This window comes from Macaca fascicularis, chromosome 7 (genome assembly GCF_037993035.2).
Source record: "Macaca fascicularis isolate 582-1 chromosome 7, T2T-MFA8v1.1".
Lineage (NCBI taxonomy): Eukaryota > Metazoa > Chordata > Mammalia > Primates > Cercopithecidae > Macaca > Macaca fascicularis.
Window position 1 is genome coordinate 132,540,205 of NC_088381.1, and position 20,288 is coordinate 132,560,492.

The 20,288-nt window shown below is 53.5% G+C and overlaps 1 protein-coding gene across 18 annotated transcripts in view; it reads left to right on the forward strand.

Annotated features, from left to right (window-relative positions):
• Positions 1 to 20,288, forward strand: part of PLEKHG3 (pleckstrin homology and RhoGEF domain containing G3) — a 73,241-nt gene that overhangs the window by 48,743 nt on the left and 4,210 nt on the right. For 8 of the 18 annotated variants that reach the window (XM_065548911.2, XM_005561485.5, XM_065548908.2 and 5 more), the window contains 15 exons: positions 7,895 to 8,284; positions 9,306 to 9,403; positions 10,527 to 10,596; positions 10,927 to 10,973; positions 11,084 to 11,234; positions 11,323 to 11,454; positions 11,646 to 11,828; positions 11,995 to 12,087; positions 12,363 to 12,449; positions 12,677 to 12,710; positions 13,053 to 13,151; positions 17,035 to 17,073; positions 17,526 to 17,545; positions 18,032 to 18,391; positions 18,908 to 19,021. In XM_065548911.2, the coding sequence (XP_065404983.1) occupies positions 7,934 to 8,284; positions 9,306 to 9,403; positions 10,527 to 10,596; positions 10,927 to 10,973; positions 11,084 to 11,234; positions 11,323 to 11,454; positions 11,646 to 11,828; positions 11,995 to 12,087; positions 12,363 to 12,449; positions 12,677 to 12,710; positions 13,053 to 13,151; positions 17,035 to 17,073; positions 17,526 to 17,545; positions 18,032 to 18,391; positions 18,908 to 19,021 (1,878 nt within the window). In that variant the 5' untranslated portion in view covers positions 7,895 to 7,933. Of the gene's footprint in view, positions 1 to 7,894; positions 8,285 to 9,305; positions 9,404 to 10,526; positions 10,597 to 10,926; positions 10,974 to 11,083; positions 11,235 to 11,322; positions 11,455 to 11,645; positions 11,829 to 11,994; positions 12,088 to 12,362; positions 12,450 to 12,676; positions 12,711 to 13,052; positions 13,152 to 16,467; positions 17,087 to 17,525; positions 17,546 to 18,031; positions 18,392 to 18,907; positions 19,022 to 20,288 lie in introns of those variants that run through there. The other 10 variants (XM_005561487.5, XM_073997527.1, XM_015453895.4 and 7 more) reach the window with 5 other exon arrangements.

The window sequence follows — 20,288 nt, forward strand, 5'->3', positions numbered from 1 at the left end:
GGGCCCCTCCACACCCACTCGGTTCCCAGTGAGATTCTCCAGTGCCTTTGAACCTGAGGCAGTAGTAAAATACAGCTTCCTCCTACCCGCCCACCCCACTGCAGCCTAGAGGCCTCGAAACAAGCAGCCCCTGAAATGGGGATGAGGCCAGAAAGATGGCGAATTTGCAGGGCTGGGTTCTTGAACTTTGCTGGTAAGTAGCAGTGGTTCTGTGAGCCTTTTTGACCTCAAGATGAGAGAGGTGGGGCCTCTGGGAACTTTGGATCTGTCTGTGATTTCCAGGGGGTAATTTCTAGTAACACCTTTTAGGGCTTTCTTTGGCTGTTCCATTTTTGGGGCACATTGCATAGTGACAAGTTGTGCTGGCAGCCAAGTGACCTCTACCCTGGCTGTGAACAAGAGCAATTTATAATAAACAATAATTTCCCCCATTTGGCTTTAGCAGATGTTTACATGAAACTTCCTGGGACATTTGCAGGGAGACCAGGTCATCATAGCCCCTTTTCTAAACTTGGCCACTTTCCCCTTCCTCTCAGTCTCTTGTGGCTGGTCACCTAGTATGTAGCCCAGTGGGGCAGCTGTGCCATGCTGTAGCTCCCTGTCTGGGGCCAAGTAGGATGGGACTACCAGGGTGAATGAGCAGTCACCAATCCTGGCGCTTCTTGGTTGATCGGAAACTTGCTGGCAGTGACTAATGTGGAGACTCATTAGACTAGGAGGAACTGGCTTTGGTCTTGACCTCACCCACTGTTTACCTTTCTCTTGACTGTGTGAGTGGTGAGCTCATCCAGGCACCATCTCACAGTTCTTCCAGCAGGCATTTATTGAACACCTGATGTGCCTTGCTCTCTGGGGCCGAAGGGAAGGTATGGGAAAGAAGGCCCAGCCCCCTGGGTTTTACTGTATCGGCCAGAAGAGATGCATGTACATATCAAGCCCCAAGACCAATGCTTTAAGTGATACTCAGGGTGTTTCGAGTTCAGAGGAGTACATTACTTCCTTATTGCCACTGTAACAAATTCTGCAATCTTAGTGGCTTAAATCAACACACATTTGTTGTCTTAAAGTTCTGGAGATGAGAAGTCAGACTGGGTTTGCATGGCCGGGTTCCTTCTGCAGGATCCAGGGCAGAATTTGTTTCCTTGCCCTTCCTAGCTTCCCAGGCTGCCCATATCCTTGGCTTGTGGCCCCTTCCTCCACCTTCAAAGCCAGCAGTGTAGCATCTTCCAGTCTCCTTCTCTCTGTCCCTCTGCTTTTATTGTGAAACTTCTGTCTGACCCTGACTCCTGCCGAATTCCCCTTATGAAGACCCTTATGTTCCCATCAGACCCACCCGGCCAATCCAGGATAATCTCCCATCTTAAGACCCTTGATTTGATCACATCTGCCTTCTATGTCCCTTTTGCCATATAAGGTGGCATTCATAGGTTGAGGGTCAGGCTGTAGATATCCTTGGGTGGGGGCGTGATTCAGCTGACAGTAGTGTGTCTGTTGGGAAATGGTTGAGGAGGCCTTTCTGAAGGAGGTGATTGCTAAATGTGTATAGGCAGAGGGTCTGGGGACACATTCCACGTTTGAGAGACAACATGGGCACATGCTGGGGAGGTGGGGACAGGGGGTATGGATGAACAGCCCTCCCTCTGAGCAAGGTGCCCGGCTTTCCTTTCCTTCCAAGGCCAGGCCGAGGGAACTTTCTGGACTTCAGTTGCAGGCCTAGACTTTCTCCTGGAGTCCATGTGGGAGGGCCTCTCTGGCACCACACAGTCCTTTTCCTTCCTGGCAGCTGTGGTCCTGCTGCAGGGACCCAGCCAGACTGCATGGGCCCTGCTGCTCTTAGGTGGTGGGAAAATGCATTCCCGAGGGAAAATGAATTTGAGCCAGCTGGGCTGGGTTTGGGTGGCCCAGAAACCTTGGTCACACTGTTGGCACAGCCTCTGCAGGCAGTCACGTTGCTCACATGCACACAAAGTCACTCCCCGGGGAGCCTTCTCTTGAGCTTTATTAGGGTGCTCAGGGCTGCTGAATCTCCAGGAGGGAAGGGAGGGGTCAGAGTGAGGAAGCTGCTGGGAAAAGGGGCAAGGGTCCCCTAGGAGGAGGTCCTCCTCTCCCCCAGGAGAGCCCCCAGGGTGCGGGGAGCAATGGGAACAGACAGGCAAGAGCTGGGCCTCTGGGGACAGTTTGGGAGCAGGGTGGCCCAGAGTGGTGCCGAGCTGCGGGTAAGAGCACAGCTGAGGGATTTCACTGTCTTAGTTGAGATCGTAATTGAGAGAGATCTCTCTCTGGAAGTTCACATTGCTTCCACACTGTTTTTTCTGGAAAAGTTCTAGCTTTTCTCCATTGCTTCCTTCTGGCACCCTTTTTGAAGAGATTCCGAAAGTGCCGTCTTGGGGATTGTTTTGGGGAAGGACAAAAGCTGCTGGGCCACCCTGGCTTTGAGAGCCCTTGGAATGTTTAGCAGATGATGTAGTTGAGGGATGAAGGCCACACAGGAGGGCTGTGCCATCGCCATCCCTGAGTGAGGACTTCCTTTTTTTGTTTTTGAGATGGAGTTTCACTCTTGTTGCCTAGGCTGGAGCGCAGTGGTGCCATCTCGGCTCCCTGCAACCTCCCGGGTTCGAGCAATTCTCCGGCCTCAGCCTCCTGAGTAGCTGGGATTATCGCTGCATGCCACCACACCTGGCTAAGTTTTGTATTTTTAGTAGAGATGGGATTTCCTCATATTGGTCAGGCTGCTCTCGAACTCCTGACCAAAGATGATCCGCCCCCCTCGGCCTCCCAAAGCGCTGGGATTACAGGCGTGAGCCATTGCGCCTGGCCACGAGGACTTTCCCTGTGTGCAGGTGTCGTGTGGATTCCTCCCAGACTGGGGCCTTTGGAGCAGCTGCCCCTGGGGACCCGCCTCGCTCCTTTTCTGCCTGGCTCCAAAGCAGCTGTGGTGCGGTGTGGCTTCTGATTCTTGAGTGTGGGGTGAAGGACGGTGGACGAAACGATGACATCAGCCTCTCTGAACCAGAATGTTTTCTGTGGAGTCTCTCGTGTGCCCACCAGAGGGTTCACCCCCAAGTGTCCTTTTCCCCTCTCCTGCCTTGTCCTCAGCTCACTGACCTGGGAGGGAGAGCCAGTGGGAGTGGGCTGACTCCTGGGCATTCCCCAGGACCAGAGACACAGAGTTCCAGAAGGCTCCGCGTGACCCTGTGGGATGGGGGAGGAGCAGGGTCCCATTGCCTCAGTGACAGGAGGCCTGAGGACAGAACACTGAGGCCGTTGCGGGTTAGGAGGGTGCGCCTTTTTTCTCCTTGTTCGGTCAGAATGGGGCATGGTGCTGAGGCGTAGTGGGGAGGGGAAGGATGTGGCTTCAGTCTACTGGGCTGGGAATCCAGGGGCCTGCTGCAGCCTGCCTGCCTCTGCACCTGCAATATTCAGGGACGCTCCTTCAGAGGACAGGTGTGGGTGGAGGAAGGGTGTGGTTTAGGCTTAAATTTAAAGAAAAAAAAAGAAACCTCTCTCTCTCCCCCTCGATCCTTAAAGGTGTATGTCTGGGCTGCTTCTTAGGCCCATCAAAAAGAAAGCTTGGCTGGGTATGGTGGCTCATACCTGTTAATCCCAGCACTTTAGGAGGCTGAGGCAGGAGGATCGCTTGAGGTCAAGGCTGCAATGAGCTGTGATTGCACCACTGCACTCCAGCCTGGGTGACAGAGGGAGACCCTGTTTCAAAAAAAGAGAAAAGTCTTTGGGGACCTGATCAAAGAAGGCTTCACAAGTATAGGACTTGAGAGAGTTTTCAGTTTTCATTTTTTTCTTTTTTTTTTTGAGATGGAGTCTTGTGCTGTCACCCAGGCTGGAGTAGAATGGTATGATCTCAGCTCACTGAAACATCTGCCTTCCAGGTTCAAGCGATTTTTCTGCCTTAGCCCCCCAAGTAGCTGGGATTACAGGTGCCTGCCACTATGCCTGGCTAATTTTTGTATTTTTGTTAGAGACGGGATTTCACCATGTTGGCCTGGCCAGTCTCGAACTCCTGACCAAAGGTGATCCGCCCACCTCGGCCTCCCAAAGTGCTGGGATTACAGGCGTGAGCCACCATGCCCGGCTGAGAAAGTGAGTTTTCTAGAAGACTGATTGACTGATTGATGACTGACTGGATTGATTCATGTTGCAGGATGGAAGAGGTCACGGCTGGGGCATACTTAGGATAACTGGATGTGGTATGTGGTAGGACGGGGTAGGTGTGGGTACCTGGTTGGAGGGTTTGGCTGCTGTCTGCCTCATCACCTCCTTCTCTGGCCTCCTACTTCCCTAGCAGACAGGGTCTTCTAGGATGTGTTCTAGGATGTGTTCTAGGAAGACCTGAGTTCTCATCCTGGCTTGGGGGAATCTTATTGTATGGAGTGATGCTCTTCAGGTAGGAAGGAAAGGCTGGCTCCCATCCAGGGAGGCACTTTAGCTGTCTCTGTGGGAGTCTGAGCTACACACACATAATGGTTCCAATCCGGTCTCTTAGGGCCAGAATGCACTCCAGCTAAGTGTGATGCACTCAGAATGCACTCCAATTGAATGCGATGCCTCTTATCCATCACCATCAAACGGTGCCTCCTGACAGTCTGTACTGGTGTCCTGCTTTGTACTCAGTGCCTCATTTGTTCTTCAGCCCTCCCTTTCTTGGGCTCTTGGTTCCTTTCCAGCAAGTCCTCCTGCCCAGGAGAGAGAGCCTGGTGATCGTGGGTTTCCTGGTCACTACAGGGCTTCTCTCATCATCCAAGAAATTTATAGTCCAATCCTGGTGACCTTATGCTTTCTTCCTTTTCCTTTCTGCTTACCCATGACCTACGATCCTTTGACTGGGGATCTGTATTTTACCATGTTGTTCCAGCCAGAGAGTGAATTGCCAAAGGTCACATAGTAGCAGGTCCAAAAACTGCCCTAAGGAATTTTGACTAAGTCCTTCCGAGTGTCGTGTCATAAGCCCCAATCCTTCAGGTCTTCATATGTCCCCTGCAGCTTATGCTGAAGCAAAGCCATGGCAGCCAGGGCTGTGACCAGTCCTTTGCTTGTGGCCCTGGCTGGTGTGTAGTCCGTTAGGGAGGCAGTGGGCAGGAGAGCATAAACTCTGGAGCTTCAGTGCCTGAGTTCAAGTCCAGGCTCTACCACTTACTACTTCTGTGGCCTCAGTGCCTGCATGTATAAAATGAGGGTAGTCATAGAACCCTCTGGAGTTGTTGCAAGGGGTTAGTCACTTTAATATGTACATAGCGCTTAGAGCATTTTAGCAGTTGGCTGTTATGCTTTGTTTTAGCCTTAGGAGGATTTGGGATACAGGTACTATTTTCAGAGTATGAGCTTAGTTTGCAGACAGGTAGCCTATGATCAATCAGAGAGAAAACTTCTCCAAGTAGAAAAGCCCTATTAGTTTCTGGGTTTGAAGTGTGCTTATGTTGCTATCCTCTTCTAGTGGAGTCCCCAAAGAGGGACCCTCAGAAGGTCCCTTTTGGAGACAGATCTCCCGAACTGTGTGTGTGTTGGGGTAGGGTTGGGACTGTGAGTAATCTTTTGCTTAAGGCTGTGAACTGGCTGGCTGTGAAATCCATTGGGAGTGGGGCTGTTTCCATTTAGCTTCCCCAGAGAAGCTGACTGACCCCAGATGTGACCTGGGAAAGGTCTTAGGCCGTAAATCCCTGCCCCTTTGTTCCCTGCTGGGATGGTGGTGGGTGGGTGGGTGGGTGGGGTGCCTGACTGCACTGTGCTTCGAAGGACATCAGCATGCCACAGGGCTGGGGGTTAAGGGCTGGGGCGGAGCTTGGGTTTTTGTCTGTCAGTGCTGGAATGACATGGTGTTGCCCTGCCTGCTGGTTCTGTAAAAGGCATAGCTGAGGAATTGTAAAGGCCCTTTTGAGGAGGGAGGAAAAAGCAGCAGCCCTACAATTCCCAAGGGGCTCTCCTCTGAGCCGCTCAAAGAGCTTTACCAAAATGATCCTGCTAATTAGCTCTCCTGGCATTGCATTGCACCATGGAGGGGACCACTGGGCTGCCACTGAGTCCCCATCTGCAAGTCAAGAGGCTCAGACAGAGCACCTTGGAGGTGACCCCCTCCAGTGAGACCCAGTGACAAAGTGCTGTGCTCCAGAGCGCCCCGGCCAGGTTAGCGGCGGGTGGTAAGTAAGTCTTGAGGCGCTTGATCTGTACCTCAGTAAAAGCATCAATTTGTTCACCATTGTTGTTCATTTGTTAAATTGGCCCTTAAGACCCCTGCTCTTTAGTAACTAATGGTGTATGGCAGAGGGTCTCAAACTAGTCACACTTTGTCAGGCGAGTGCTACAATAGGAGAAACCTGGGAGGTAGTAAGAGAACACAGAAAGAGTTCCCTAGATTTGGGGGATATTGGAAGGTTCCTGGAGGGGGCGGTTTCTAATCGGAGACCTAAAGATTGGATGTAAATTACATAGGTTGGGGAATGGTACCGTATGGAGTGGATGGAGAAGAGAGAACGCTGAAGCAGAGAGAACATTTGCAAAAGCCTGAGACCCAGGGGTGTTGGTTTACGGGTTGAGGCAGAGGCACAGAAAACCACGGGCCAGTGCCAAGGGTTCCCAGAGTAACGGCAGCTTCTAGATTCTTCTCCTTGTAGCTCAAGCCTCTGCCCTTTGGTCATGTCTGTGGTCTAGTTGCTTCTGAGCCCTAGAGCCAGGGGTAGAAGACCTGGGTCAGTAGGGGTGAGAGGGATGCCCAGGAACTTACTGTTTTCCTGTGAAATAGCAATGAAATGTGTACTCTGGAAAGTGGCATTGGTGAGCTCTATGGCGTGGGCATGGGTGTTACATGGGTGTCCCTGTCCTTCCCGAAGGCTACAGCCTGAAGTAGTCTGCCCACTCCACCCTTCCTTCCCCCGGCTGCTCCAGGTGGGCCTGCCTGTGAGCCACACCATCTGCTTAGGGAATAAAGTCCACCTGAGGCTGTGTTTGCCTCACCTGGGTGCAGTTTACTGCTTTCTCTGCTGCCCCCACCCAGCTGTGCCAAGGGGAGCTTACAGAGACTCACTGATGGCTCAGCCCTGGGGAATTTCCTGGGGCCTGGATGAGTCAGAGGCAGCCTGTACCAGGTGCTGGGGTGGGGCTGCGGAGTGGGGGGATAATGCTGGCTCAGCCAGTCAGTATCCAGAAAGTTTCAGGTTCGTGGTGAAGCCACCAGTGCCCCTGAGGTTTTGCAGTCCTAGGAGAATATTATCCCTGGTATGTGTTTAACACTGTAAGAAGCAGATCTTTGCCCATCCCTGTACAGTGACCCCAGCACACGCTACATACAGGTGGGCACTTGGGAAGTTCCTCTCGACAATTGCCATTGTCATCACTATATTCATGGCGTGTGGAGCACGTACCCTGTGCCAGGCATCATGCTCAGAGCTTTACGAACAGCAGGTGGCGTCATCCGGGAGGACAAGCCATGGGGTAGGCTGTATCTATCCTCATTTTACAGGTGAGGAGCTGAGGCTCTGAGGCACTAAGTACTGTGCCTCAGCAGTGGAGCTGGGCTATGAATTCCTCAGAGGGTACCTGGACCACTGTGCTGGCAGGTGGACTTGGGCACCCTCATCAATGCTCATAGAGTCGGAGAGCAGGGCCCTTCTTGGGATTCAGTTTTGTTTTGTTAATTGTGTTAAATGTAAACACACATAACATAAAATTGACCATCTTCACCATTTTAAGTGTACAGTTCATTGATATCATTGTGCAACCGTCATCACCATCTATCCACAGAACCTTTTCATCTTCTAAAACTGAACTCTGGACCCACTAAACAATACCTTCCCACCCTGCTTGCCGTCACCCCTGGCAGCTGTCCCTCTGTTCTGTTTCTGTGGGCATTCAAAGGTTGACCCTTCATCTGTCTGTCTTGCTGCAGAATCTCCCTGGGGTGCCCTCCCCAGGCAGCAATGCCAGGATGCCCGTGTCCACCTCCCTCCACCAGGATGGCAGCCAGGAGCGGCCGGTGAGCCTGACCTCTACCACCTCCTCGTCGGGCTCCTCCCGTGACAGTCGCAGTGCCATGGAGGAGCCCAGCGGCTCCGAGGCTCCCTCTGAGAATGGGGCAGGCTCCCCAAGAGACCGGCATCTCCCCAATAGCAACAACAACTCCAGCAGCTGGTTGAACGTGAAGGGGCCCCTCTCCCCATTCAACAGCCGGGCGGCGGCGGGGTCTGCGCACCACAAGCTCAGCTACCTGGGCCGAGTGGTGCGGGAGATCGTGGAGACAGAGCGCATGTATGTGCAGGACCTGCGCAGCATCGTGGAGGTGCGTGCCGGGGGCCCTGTGGCACAGCGTTCTAGCGGAAGCCTGTTTCACCCTGGGAGAGAAGCTCTCGAAAGACCCGCTTCCCATAAAGTAGTTGGAGGACTCGGGTCTCCCACCCTCGCTGACTGCATGGTGAAAACTGTTGACCCCTCAGGCTTCCTTAGGACCTTGGGCCGGATCAGTAGCTTGGGCTGGCAGGAGTGAGCATCATTGACAGGGAGGATGGGTCCCCAGCCTGCCTGGGAAGATGGCTCTAGAAAGCCTGTGCCACAGAGACCAAATGCAGTGAAGACATGGGCTCTGGGCCTGGCCCCACGCATCCCCTGCCCTATTGTTGCCTGGCTGTGTGGAGCCTCAGGTTCCTCCTTTGTAAGAGGAAGCCACACCTACCTTGCAGGGCTACTGTAGGTGAAGGACATGGAAGGGCAGCTGTGTGGCTGCCACTGAGGAAGCCCTCTGCTCCACTGGCTCGGGGTGTGGATTAGTTTCCTAGGGCTGCCTTAACAAATGACCGCACACTGAGTGGCTTAAAACAGCAAATGTATTCTCACTCAGTTCAGGAGGCCAGAAGTCCAAAATCAAGGCACTGGCCAGGTTGGCTCCCCCAGAGCCTCTGAGTGAGTAGTTCTGTGCCTGTCATCCAGCTTCCTGGGTCCTGGCAGTCTTTGAGATCATTGGCCTGGGGATGCGGCCCAGTACCTTCCCATCACCACCTTCTTTGTGTCTCTCTCTGTCCTCCCTCTCCTCTTATAAGGACAGCAGCCACTGGATTTCGGGCCTACCCTAAATCCTATCTGAAGTCATCTTGAAATCCTTAACTAATGGCATCCACAGAGACCTTATTTCCGAATAAAGTCAATTCGGGGTTCCAAGTGGACGTGAATTTTGGGGTGGACACTGTCTCACAGTAGGCAGTGTCTGTGAAGTGGTGTCCCAGCAGGGCCTAAACGAAGTGTGGCTAGGGAAGGTTGTGGGCAGGGTTGTGCTGGGGGCCAGGTTCTGACCACCTCCCTCCACGCAGGACTACCTCTTGAAGATCATCGACACGCCCGGGCTGCTGAAGCCAGAACAGGTCAGCGCCCTCTTTGGGAACATAGAAAACATCTACGCACTGAACAGGTGTGTGAATGGGCCTGACACCATGTTCTGCCTGCGAGGCCCACCTCGGGGCCTAGGGAGGAAGCCTGGATGTCCCTGGACTCATGGGCCTGTGACATGTGGGCCTGGGGCCTGATCTCTGAGGACAGGGAAGGGTGGTCCATCTCTGTGCCCTGGGCTGATGTGCTTTCTCTCAAGGGCAGACAGGGAGGTAATTTGAGGGTATGTGCGTGTTGGGTCCAGCCTGGGCCGGCACCCCTCACGGGGCTGCTGGGCCCTTCCTTGCACACTGATTCTTTTCCCTGTGGGTGGCTTCTCTGTCCTTCTCATCTTCATTTTCCACTTGCACATCTCTTAATTTCTTATCCTCCTTCCCACTGACTCCAAGGGCTCCCTGGAGATGATCTGACCTGTTAGTGGATTGCACAACCCAGGCAAGACAGATGTGAGAGGCCAAACAAGGCCTGGCCAGGGGCTGTGTCAGGGCAAAGGGCGTGGGTCTGCTGCCTGGGACCACAGACTCCCCAGGGAAAGTGCGCTGCTCTGGAGGGTCAGAGCTTGAGGGAACAGCGGTGCTAGGACAGGAAGAATCGTATCCCAGGCCACTTAAGATGGGCAGTAAGCTGGAGAAGTCTGGAAGAGCAGGGTACAGGGAAGACTTAGACCAATGGTGAGGGGTTGGGAAAAGAGGAGGAGCACAGAGAGAGGAGGCAGGGAGCAGTGTTTCTAGGGGTGCCAGCACTCACCTGTCTCTCCCCATGTCCCACATCCTGGGCGCCCTGGCTCCTTTGCTAGTTCCCGTTCTCTCTCCTTCGCCCTTTAATCCTCTGCTTTTGTGTGTTTGACTCCTTCTGCCTGCAGAGGAGCCGTGTCCCCTCCTGAGGTGGGTACGAGGGTCCCCTCTTCTTCTCCCGCTTGCTGAGCCTGTAGGTCTCCCTGACTTCCTGCTTTGTGGCTGCTTTGTGCTGGATACTTTCTGTGGTTGCTGCCTGGGGCAGGGCTCCCTCTGAGGCTAGAAGCCCCAGCTCTTTACCTTAACAATAGGGCTGGCTGTCAGTCAGGGTTCGGGAGGTTGGGGAGGGGACAGTGAGGGGCATTGTCCTCTGACTGCAGAGGGTACAGTGGCTGCTTTCCCCTCACCCAGCCAGCTCCTCAGAGACCTGGACAGCTGCAATAGTGACCCCGTGGCTGTGGCCAGCTGCTTTGTGGAAAGGGTAAGAAGGGCTGGGCCCTTGCCCCGTCCTACCTTGCTGAGAGCTCAGAGAGACAAGAACTCTGCCAGTGTAAGAGGAAATCTGAGTCCTGGGGATCCCTTTCCAGGGAAAGTGCTTGGTGCTGTGTCTTGAATGAGAAAGGTGTCCTGGGGGGAGCCAGGGCTGCTGGGTGGATGGGATGTCCTTGATAAATAGGTATAAAGATGGCTCTGTAGGCACTTGGGAACAGGGGACAGAGTATGCTCTGGGGGCCAGGGGCCTATCTAGTACCACCATCTTTACAGTCAAATGGGAATCTCCCTGAAATCACTATTTTTGATCTCTTCTTAGAGCCAAGAGTTTGATATCTACACCCAGTATTGCAACAATTACCCCAAGTGAGTAATTGGGGTGAGAGGGAAGGCAGAGCCATCTGGTGAGTCCAGAGCCCCCCACCTCCTCATCCAGGCCTTCTCCAGGTGGTGACTGGCCCTTCTCCCACTCTCAGCTCCGTGGCCGCCCTGACGGAATGCATGAGGGACAAGCAGCAGGCCAAGTTCTTTCGGGACCGGCAGGAGCTGCTGCAGCACTCACTGCCCTTGGGCTCCTACCTGCTGAAGCCGGTCCAGCGCATCCTCAAGTACCACCTGCTGCTGCAGGTAGCCCCTTGGTCCTCCCAGGCACCTGGGGCCTGGGGAGGGCAGGGCCTTCGAGTCAGGGGTACCTAAGCCTCTATCTTCTGCTCAGGAAATTGCCAAGCATTTTGATGAAGAAGAGGATGGCTTTGAGGTGGTGGAGGATGCCATTGACACCATGACCTGTGTGGCCTGGTACATCAACGACATGAAAAGGAGGCATGAGCATGCAGTCCGGCTCCAGGTGCTTGGGGGCTGGGGGGCTGGGGGAGGGGCAGGGCTGGGTGGGCCATGCTTCGGCTGGGAAGAAGGACTGTGGCCACCCGGCTGGGATGAGCTGGGTGGTGGCATTGGGGGAGCCTTTGTGGCAGGGTTTGCAGAGCCTCCGAAGGCCCCAGTGGCCTGACTGTAGGGGTTGGGGCCCCTCTGCTGCAGGAGATTCAGTCACTTCTCATCAACTGGAAGGGGCCCGACCTGACCACCTACGGGGAGCTTGTCCTGGAGGGCACGTTCCGCGTGCATCGAGTGCGCAATGAAAGGACCTTTTTCCTCTTTGACAAAACACTGCTTATCACCAAGAAGCGGGGCGATCACTTTGTCTACAAGGGCAACATCCCGGTAACCAGGCCCTGCCCTATCTCCGCCGTCTTCTGTCCTTCCCAAAGGATCTGGGCTCCCCTCCTTGTCTGCTTCTTGGGGCTCAGCACCACCCTTCTGAGATCACCCTCCCTGCTTCCCCAGGCTGTCAACCTTGTGCTTTACTGTCCTTTCCCTCTGCCCCTAGTGCTCCTCCCTGATGCTGATCGAAAGCACCAGAGACTCCCTATGCTTCACTGTCACCCACTACAAGCACAGCAAGCAGCAGTACAGCATCCAGGTGAGGGGTCAGTGGGGCTCAGGGGCTAGGGAACAAGATGCCCAGGGGACATCTGTGTGGAACTCCTGGCTCCTCCACCCACCTAGCTGCCCCAGGATCCCTGTAAGGCAGGGATCATTGCAGGCACTTCTTAGGGTCAAAGTGAGGAGTCAGGTTAACCTCAGAGTTCCCAGCATGGTCCCACTTTTTCTCCCTGGGCGGAAGCACTGTCCATGCTGGACAGCTTCAGGCCTGTAATGATAACCCCTGGCTCCCTTTCCCTTGGGTCCTCCCAGGCCAAGACAGTGGAGGAGAAACGGAACTGGACTCACCACATCAAGAGGCTCATCCTAGAGAACCACCATGCCACCATTCCCCAGAAGGTGAGTTCCCCCAGCTCTTGACAGCGGGCAGGGAGAATGTACTCCTCTGAGCCAGCTCTACAAGGTCCACTGGGGACTCACCTTCTGGATTTGGGCTCCACTGGACAGTGGATGTCAGTACAGCAGATGCCCCGGGCCTTGGTGCCGCACTGTGGGGTGTCCTCGTACAGCAACAGGGGAGGCTGGCACATAGTAAGGTAATAACCAGGTGCGTTTCCTTCTGTCAGGCCAAGGAAGCCATCTTGGAAATGGATTCCTATTGTAAGTGTGCTCTTTTCCGCCTGTTTTGTCCCTACTCATGGACATTGCTCAGTCAGGCTGCATCCTGGGGAAGCTTTACCTGATAATTTTATTCCAGGAGCAGGGAGGACGGGGGCCTCCTGTTAAGGGCTGGGGGGCGAACTATATGATTAAGGATGCTCTCCTGCTGAGCAGTGGCACTCTCAGTGCCTGAAGCTCCCAGCTGGAAGATGGAGGGAGCTCTGGAGGCTCCTGGCCCTGGAGCTGGGGGAGTGTAGAGGTCTGGCTGGGTATGGACCAGGTCTAGGGTAGGCCAAGGCCAACTGGAAACCAAAAGCTTGACTGTCTCTCTCCTGGATGCAGATCCCAATCGGTACCGCTACAGCCCAGAGCGGCTGAAGAAGGCTTGGTCCTCCCAGGATGAGGTGTCCACCCATGTGCGCCAGGGGCGCCGGCAGTCTGGTAAGAAAAGGACTGTGGAGGCAGGAGGCCTCTCCCTCACACCCTTTCCCAGGCTGGGGACCGTCTGCGGCAGTGTCCAGGGCTGTGTCTCTCACCTCTGCGGAAACCCTGGGAAAGGCTTGAGCAGGGCTGGACATACACCTGGGGCTCATCCTTTCCCTGTGCTGGTGCTACCCACACCACATGCCTCTGGGCCCTTGTTGCCTACCAGTTCTGGACAGCCCAGCTGTTTCTTACTTTTTTCTTTCTTTCTTTTTTTTTTTTTTTGATGGACTCTTGCTCTGTCGCCCAGGCTGGAGTGCAGTGGCTCGATCTCAGCTCACTGCAACCTCTGCCTCCTGGGTTCAAGCAATTCTCCTGCCTCAGCTTCCCAAGTAGCTGGGACTACAACGGTGTACCACCACACCCAGCTAATTTTTATATTTTTTAGTAGAGATGGGGTTTCACTATATGTTCGCCAGGCTAGTTTCGAACTCCTGGCCTCAGGTGATCCACCCGTCTCGGCCTCCCAAAGTACTGGGATTATAGGTGTGAGCCACTGCGCCTGTCCAGCCTACCTTTTTTAAGGCCCTAGGAATACTTGCTCACTTGGGTCTTGGCACCCCTTCTTAGCCCCCTGCCTCCTTTGCCTCTTGGGAATACCAACACCAAGTCATTCAGGAGTAACACTCGGACATCGCAGATGGCCCCAGCCCAGTCCTGGAACAACCCAAGCAGAAGCAGGACCCGGGGAAAACGAGTTCAGTGGCACCAAACCCAGACAGGAAATATTTACTTTGAGTCTCAGGAAAAAGTTCCATTTTCCTCTCCTGAGTTTTCTTCCATTCCTGGACTTGCTAGGGTGTTCTTGGATTATTGGAATGAATCGTCTCTTTGAAAAGAAGAAAAACCTTGCTTTTATTCTTAACTCTGTGGTGATGAGTGTGTGTATTTTCTACATTGGGTTTTTCGTTGCTATTTAGTGCGAGGCCCAAGGACAGCTCTGGCTGAAGCCAGGTGTCTGCCAAACATATACTCAAGGTGGGAGTTGGGGTGAGAATTGTCTAATACCCCAGGAGAGAAAGATTCTAAAGTGACTGAGAGCAGTGTCCTGGCTTGGGTCCACAAGTGTGTTGGGTTTTCATTGGTGATGACCTGTGGGTCCCCTGAATGTGTGTGTGGATTGACATGTGGGCGTTAGCCTTCTAGAAGGTGGAGCAGTGGCTTATAGAAGGCTTTTGTGGTTTTATGTTGTTGGTATTGCTCTGGGTGGATCTTGAGCCCTAGGCCACCTTGCTATGGTTGCAAAAGTTTTATGGTTTTTATAGTTAAAAGCTCACAATGGGGGTGTTGCTTTCTTCTCTCTAGCCCTCTTTATTTCCTTTCCTTTTCTTCTCCTGTAATTCTCTTCTTGTCCTCCTCAACTTGGTGTACCTTAAAATTTGAAGCTTCTAGCACATTGATGTGTTCAGGAAGTGATAATGTTGGTGGTAGTGATAGTAGCTGCATCCTAATGTTAGCACCAAAACTTTAGCCATGGATGTACAACTCTTTGAATATACTTAAAGCCATTGAATTGTACACTCTAGGTGAATTGTATGTGAATAATATTTCAATAAAGCTGTTACAAGAAAACCCCCAAACTTTAGCTGTCCAAAGCACTCAGGAAATGAGCCATTTTAAAGAGCTGAAGTTTCCACATGGCTGAGATTTTTATCCTGTAAATACTAAGAGTCGCATTTTTTCAAAAAATATTTTTAAAATGTTTTAACTGTTATGAAATTCCCTCCCTCCCTCCCTCCCTTCCTTCTTGCTCTGTTGCCCAGGCTGGAGTGCAGTGGCACCATCTCTACTCACTGCAACCTCTGCCTCCTGGGTTCAAGTGATTCTCCTAAGTAGCTGGGATTACAGGCAAGCGCCACCATGCCCAGCTTATTTTATTTTATTTTTTTTTGTATTTTTAGTAGAAACAGGGTTTCATCATGTTGGTTAGGCTGGTCTCAAACTCCTGACCTCAGGTGATCCGCCCACCTTGGCCTCCCAGAGTGCTGGGATTACAGATGTGAGCCACCCCACCCGACCAAAATAGACATCTTTCTAAAGCATGCTTTGTACTCTTGAATCTTTTAAAACAGAAGGTGGTGCCTGCCGTTGAACCTTTCCTTTTCTGGAGTTAATGCTACAGCGATCACTTAGGGTGTGTGAACTGCCAGATGCTTGAGGGGCCCCAGAGGCTGTGGGCTGCCATAGAGACAGCCTGCGTTTGACGTGTCGTGCCCTTCTTCACGGTTCTTCTGTAACACTGAAGTGTCTGTTTTCATTGGTCTAAGCATGTTTGTCTGTAGTAGCCCTTCTTCCCCTCCTGTCTGTTAGAAAGCGATCGATCAGGCCAACCATTGTGGCTCACTCCTGTAATCCTAGCACCTTGGGAGGCCGAGGTGGGAGGATCACTTGAGGCCAGGAATTCAAGACCAACCTGGACAACATAGTGAGGCCTCGTCTCTACAAAATTAAAAAATTAGCTAGGCATGGTGGTGTTCACCTATAGTCCTAGCTACTCTGGAAGCTGAGGTGGGAGGATCACTTGAGCCTGGAAGGCAGAGGTTGCAATGAATGGATATCATGTCCCTGTACCCAGCCTGGATGACAGACGAGACCTTGTTGCAAAAAAAAAAAAAAAACGAAAAAAAGAAAAAGAAATCAATCTGTTGAACTTGTGGGAACTGTAGACCACAAAAAGATCAGGAAAGTCACTGGGGAGGGACTTGGGCCACATCCAGACACTTTACTGCCTGGGCTCAGCCATCCACTCTGACTTCCTTGAGGTCTTTTCTGCTTCTGCTTACCACTCAGTGAGCTGAGATGAGCTGACAAGTATATTCTGTGGATAATTAAGGTTTATTGTTTAAATTATATGTCACTTATTAAATATTCTTGATAAGTTTTAAAATGAAAGAATAGAACATTTTCTACTTTTCACTTTAAAAACAATTAGGCATTTACTTACATTGATACAGATAGTGTATGTACATTGTGTGTGTCAACAGAAAAGAGGTTCTTCAATAGGCCTGCCTGCTGAGGAACAGCAAGATACCTTGGTAGACTTTCCTTCTGACTTCAAGTGTGTAGCAAATCGTGGCGATCCCTGGGCCTCCCACTTACCACCACCTAGGCAAGGATATGGATAGGCGAAGGCCGAGGCTCTGTAGAACTGCACCTTGAGACAAGGTCCTCTTATTCCCGCCCTCCAGTCTCAGGTGTGTCCCCCAAAAGGCTGCTGGGGTACAAGGTGATGACACCATCGGCCTAATGGATGTGTTTTGTATCCTGTCCCCAGAGCCTGGTCACTCTCCGTACAGCCGGGCAACTCTCCCCAGCGGGCAGCGAGGCTTCATGGTGCCAGGCCTTAAGGGCCGTAGAAAGTCGGGTGTGACCTCTGCTTTCCGGCTGGGGTGCTGTGAGGGGCTTGGCAGTGGGTGTAGCTGATGCGCTGATATGCTCATTGCCAGGGAGGCAAGGGGCTTGAGGTGGAGCCAGCGGCCTCCAGAGATGTTGCTAGTTGGTCTGAAGGGGGCAGCATGGAACTCAGTCCCCTCCCTATGGCTTCTGCACGAGGGCCCTGGGCCAGGTGTGCTAATGCATTGCATCATGGGTGGTACTGCTCCGGCAGGGCTGGCAGCCACAGCGGGGGTCCTGGAGATGGATGGGCCCGCCTCCCTGTCCGTAGGTGCAAGGGGCTTGGCGACACTGTGGAAGGCAGCCTCCCTGGGGTCTATGACTGTAGAGGGGCAAGCCAGAGTGGACTTTGAGCTGGTGATGGGCTGGTGGCGCTGTGAGCTTGGGACCCAGCCAGGCACGGCAGTTTCCTGGCCCGTGCTGACTCTGCCCATGCTTTCCTCCTCAGAGCCAACCAAACACCTGCTCAGGCAACTCAACGAGAAAGGTGAGTGTGTGAGGTGGCCAGCTATTCCCAGAGAGGGGGGGAGGAGGAGGGGAAGCAGCCGACAACCTAGGGGTTGACCTGAGGGTGGGAGATTGTCAGAATAGTGTAGAAGGGTCTCTGCCTCCGTTCTCCCCTGGAAGAGGGCCTCGCCCCTGGCTGGCTGAGGAGAGGGGCTGGAGCTCTCCCCTATGCACAGGCCTCATGCCCTTTTCTCTGGAAACAATGAGAACCGAGCAACAGGCACAGACCTGCGCTGCTCTGTGGCCCCTGGGCCCCTGCTCTGTCAGTCATTCTTTTGAAAGCACAGGAGATGAGGTGAGGGTTCTGGGAGCAGGAGCCCCCAGTGAGGCCTTCCCCAGGGGGCTGTCCAGAGGTCTTTCTCCTGCTTACTGATCTCTTCCCCTCCCCTGCCCCTCGCCGGTGTGTTGGGGACCCGGTGGTGATGTCCACAGCCCGAGCAGCAGGAATGAAGGTAAAGGCCAGTGGGAGGAGGGGACTGGCTGACAGAGGAGGGTGGGACTGCCCAGGTCAGCCCCTGGCCCCTTCAGCCCTCATTGTCTTCATTCATTCAACAAATGCCTGCTGAGCACCCACTGTGTACCAGGCTGTGTGGCATAGGGCCACAGAGATGAAGAAGACATGGGCCTTGCCCTGGGGGCCCTTTTGCACCCTCTTCCTAGAACAGCACCCCGCTGGGGGCCTGCCCAGCATGGACCTGCTCAGATTTCCCTCTCTCTAGGGTAGACAAGTAGGCAGGCCTCTTTGGGTTCTGAATTTTTGACCAGGTCACAGCCTTTCCAACATGAGAATGCTCGCCCCTCCCTGGACCCCAGTGGAGACCTGAGTTGGGCATCTAGGTGTGGCTTTCTGTGTGAAGCCTCCCCACCCACAACTGCCTGCAAGAGGACAGGAGGTTGCCCAAGAGGCTGGTCACGAGGGGGTCTTGTGCTCTGAACAGCATGCAGGCAGTGCTGGCACCCTCCTGGACTTTGGGCAGCCCTCTCGTGCTCGGGGCCTGCAGCCAGAGGCTGAAGGGGCTGCCCAGGAGGAGGAAGAGGAAGAGGAGGAGGTGGTGGAGGAGGAGGAGGAGGAGGAGGAAGAGCAGGCCTTTCAGGTCTCTCTGGAGGACCTGACAGGGCATGAAGGCAACGAGAAAGGGGCTGGGCCGAAGCCCCCAGGCTCAGAGGAGGAGGAGGAGGAGCAGGAGGAGAGCCTGGCGGTGGCGGAGCAGGTAGCTGACTTTGCCAGCTCCCTGCTGGCCGCCCTCCACTGCTGGCACTATCGGGCCAACGCTTTACTTTTCTCCCGGGGCGCTATGGTGAGGTGTCTCTTCGATCTCCCCTCCTCCTTGCATGCTCCCTGGGATGTGCATGCCCACCCAAGGGCCCCCTCTGCTGCCCTCCCCACCCCACCCTGCCCTAGTTTTACTCCTCCCCTCAGCACTTAACACCCTCGCTCGCTGTCACACCCTGGTGAGCCCCTGGCATGCTCTGTTCCAGTACTGGGCACTTATCATTATAACGCCCAACAAGCATGACAAGTGGGGTGGGGCGGTGGGGGCAGGGAGAAGCTAGCACACAGTGGAGCTGGAAAGGTCAAGTCCACTTTGTCTGGACGGAAAGGTGGGCCGAGGGTTTCTGAAGCTGCATGCCTGACAAGGCTTTCTGCAGCCCTAGGCCTGGCATTCAGGTTGGCTCTGGAATGGCTCAGGCCCAAGACTGGCTCTCAGCTCAGCCCAGCCCCTTGGGGCGTGGGAGGCGCTGCCTGTGTTGGGATGCAGAAGGGATCAGCTTCCAGTTGTCTTGGAGTTGATGACTGACCTCTACCTCTGCAGGGAAAGGGGCGCAGGGAGTCTGAAGGCTCCAGGAGCAGCAGAAGGCCCAGTGGTCCGTCTCCAACCAGTGCTGAGAAGCGCATGAGCTTCGAGTCCGTTTCTTCCCTGCCAGAGGTGAGCGACCAGCAGGTGGGATGGGGATAGCAGGAAGAACTTGGAGTCCAGATTTCCAAGTCTGCAAATAGGGCTTTCAGGCATAGGCTTTCCCATTGGGCTCATGGGAACAGAGATTCTCCACCTCCCAGGACTCTCAGCCCTGCATGAAGTCTGTTTGGCCTAGAGTATATGGTTTGGTAAGCAGACCACCCCTTTCTATGAATTAGAAAAATACTCCCCTTTGGGCAGATGCAGTCCCATGTCAAGGGCACACAGCTAGTGGAAATGAACCAGGTATTAGGCTCCCTTAGTTAGGCCACCTTGTATGGGTTATAAGGCCCTGTCCCTGCCAGCATGCCAGACATTGAAATCACACCTGTGGTCACCTGGGCAAAGGGTAGGGAACTGATGTCTGTTGGACACGTCCTCTGTAACTGATGTGTTATTTCTTCCTTCTCTTCCCCACAACAGCTCTAGAAGGAAAAGGGCTCTGAGTGGTTGATGGCGTGCCTAACACTGAGCAGCTCCTGAGGGGCGGGGCTGAGATCAGACCTGGGGCTGGGACTCAGAGGCCCACTCTCCTCCTCCTGCTGCCCTATGCTGTCTGTGGGTTGTGGGAAGCAACGTCCTTTACTTTCCCAAAGTTATAAGGGAACGATCGTGAGCTACGGCCTGGACCCCATGTTGGACCCCACAGCCAGGACTAAGAAGCCTGGATGATACTGGACAGGAATGTAGCATGATGTCTTAGCTTGAGCTGCTATAACAAAATCCCTTACTGCTGCCTGGGTGGCTTAGTTATTGCTCAGTTTTGGAGGCTGGAAATTCTAAGGTCAAGATGCCAGCAGACTGGTGAGGGCTCGCCCTCTGCTTCATAGATGGTGGCTTCTTGCTGTGTCCTCACATGGCAAAGGGTCAAGGAAGCTCTCTTGAGCCTCTTGTGTAAGGGATCTGACCCCATTCATGAGGATGGAGACCTCGTGACCTAATTTTCCAAACGCCCCACCTCTCATTCCCATCACACTGGGTGTTAGCCTCCACCTGGCAATTTTAGGGATATGCAGACATTCAGACCAGAGCAAGTGGGGGTGTCCAGTAATAATACAATGAGAACCACGCATTAAAACATTTAAAAGAAGCAGATGAAATTAATTTTAGTAGTGTATTTTATTTAACCCAATGTATGCAGAGTATTATTCTAACATGTAATCAACATAAAAAGTTACTGATATATTTTGTCCCTTTTTTCTATACAGAGTCTTTGCAATCTGATGTGTATTTTACC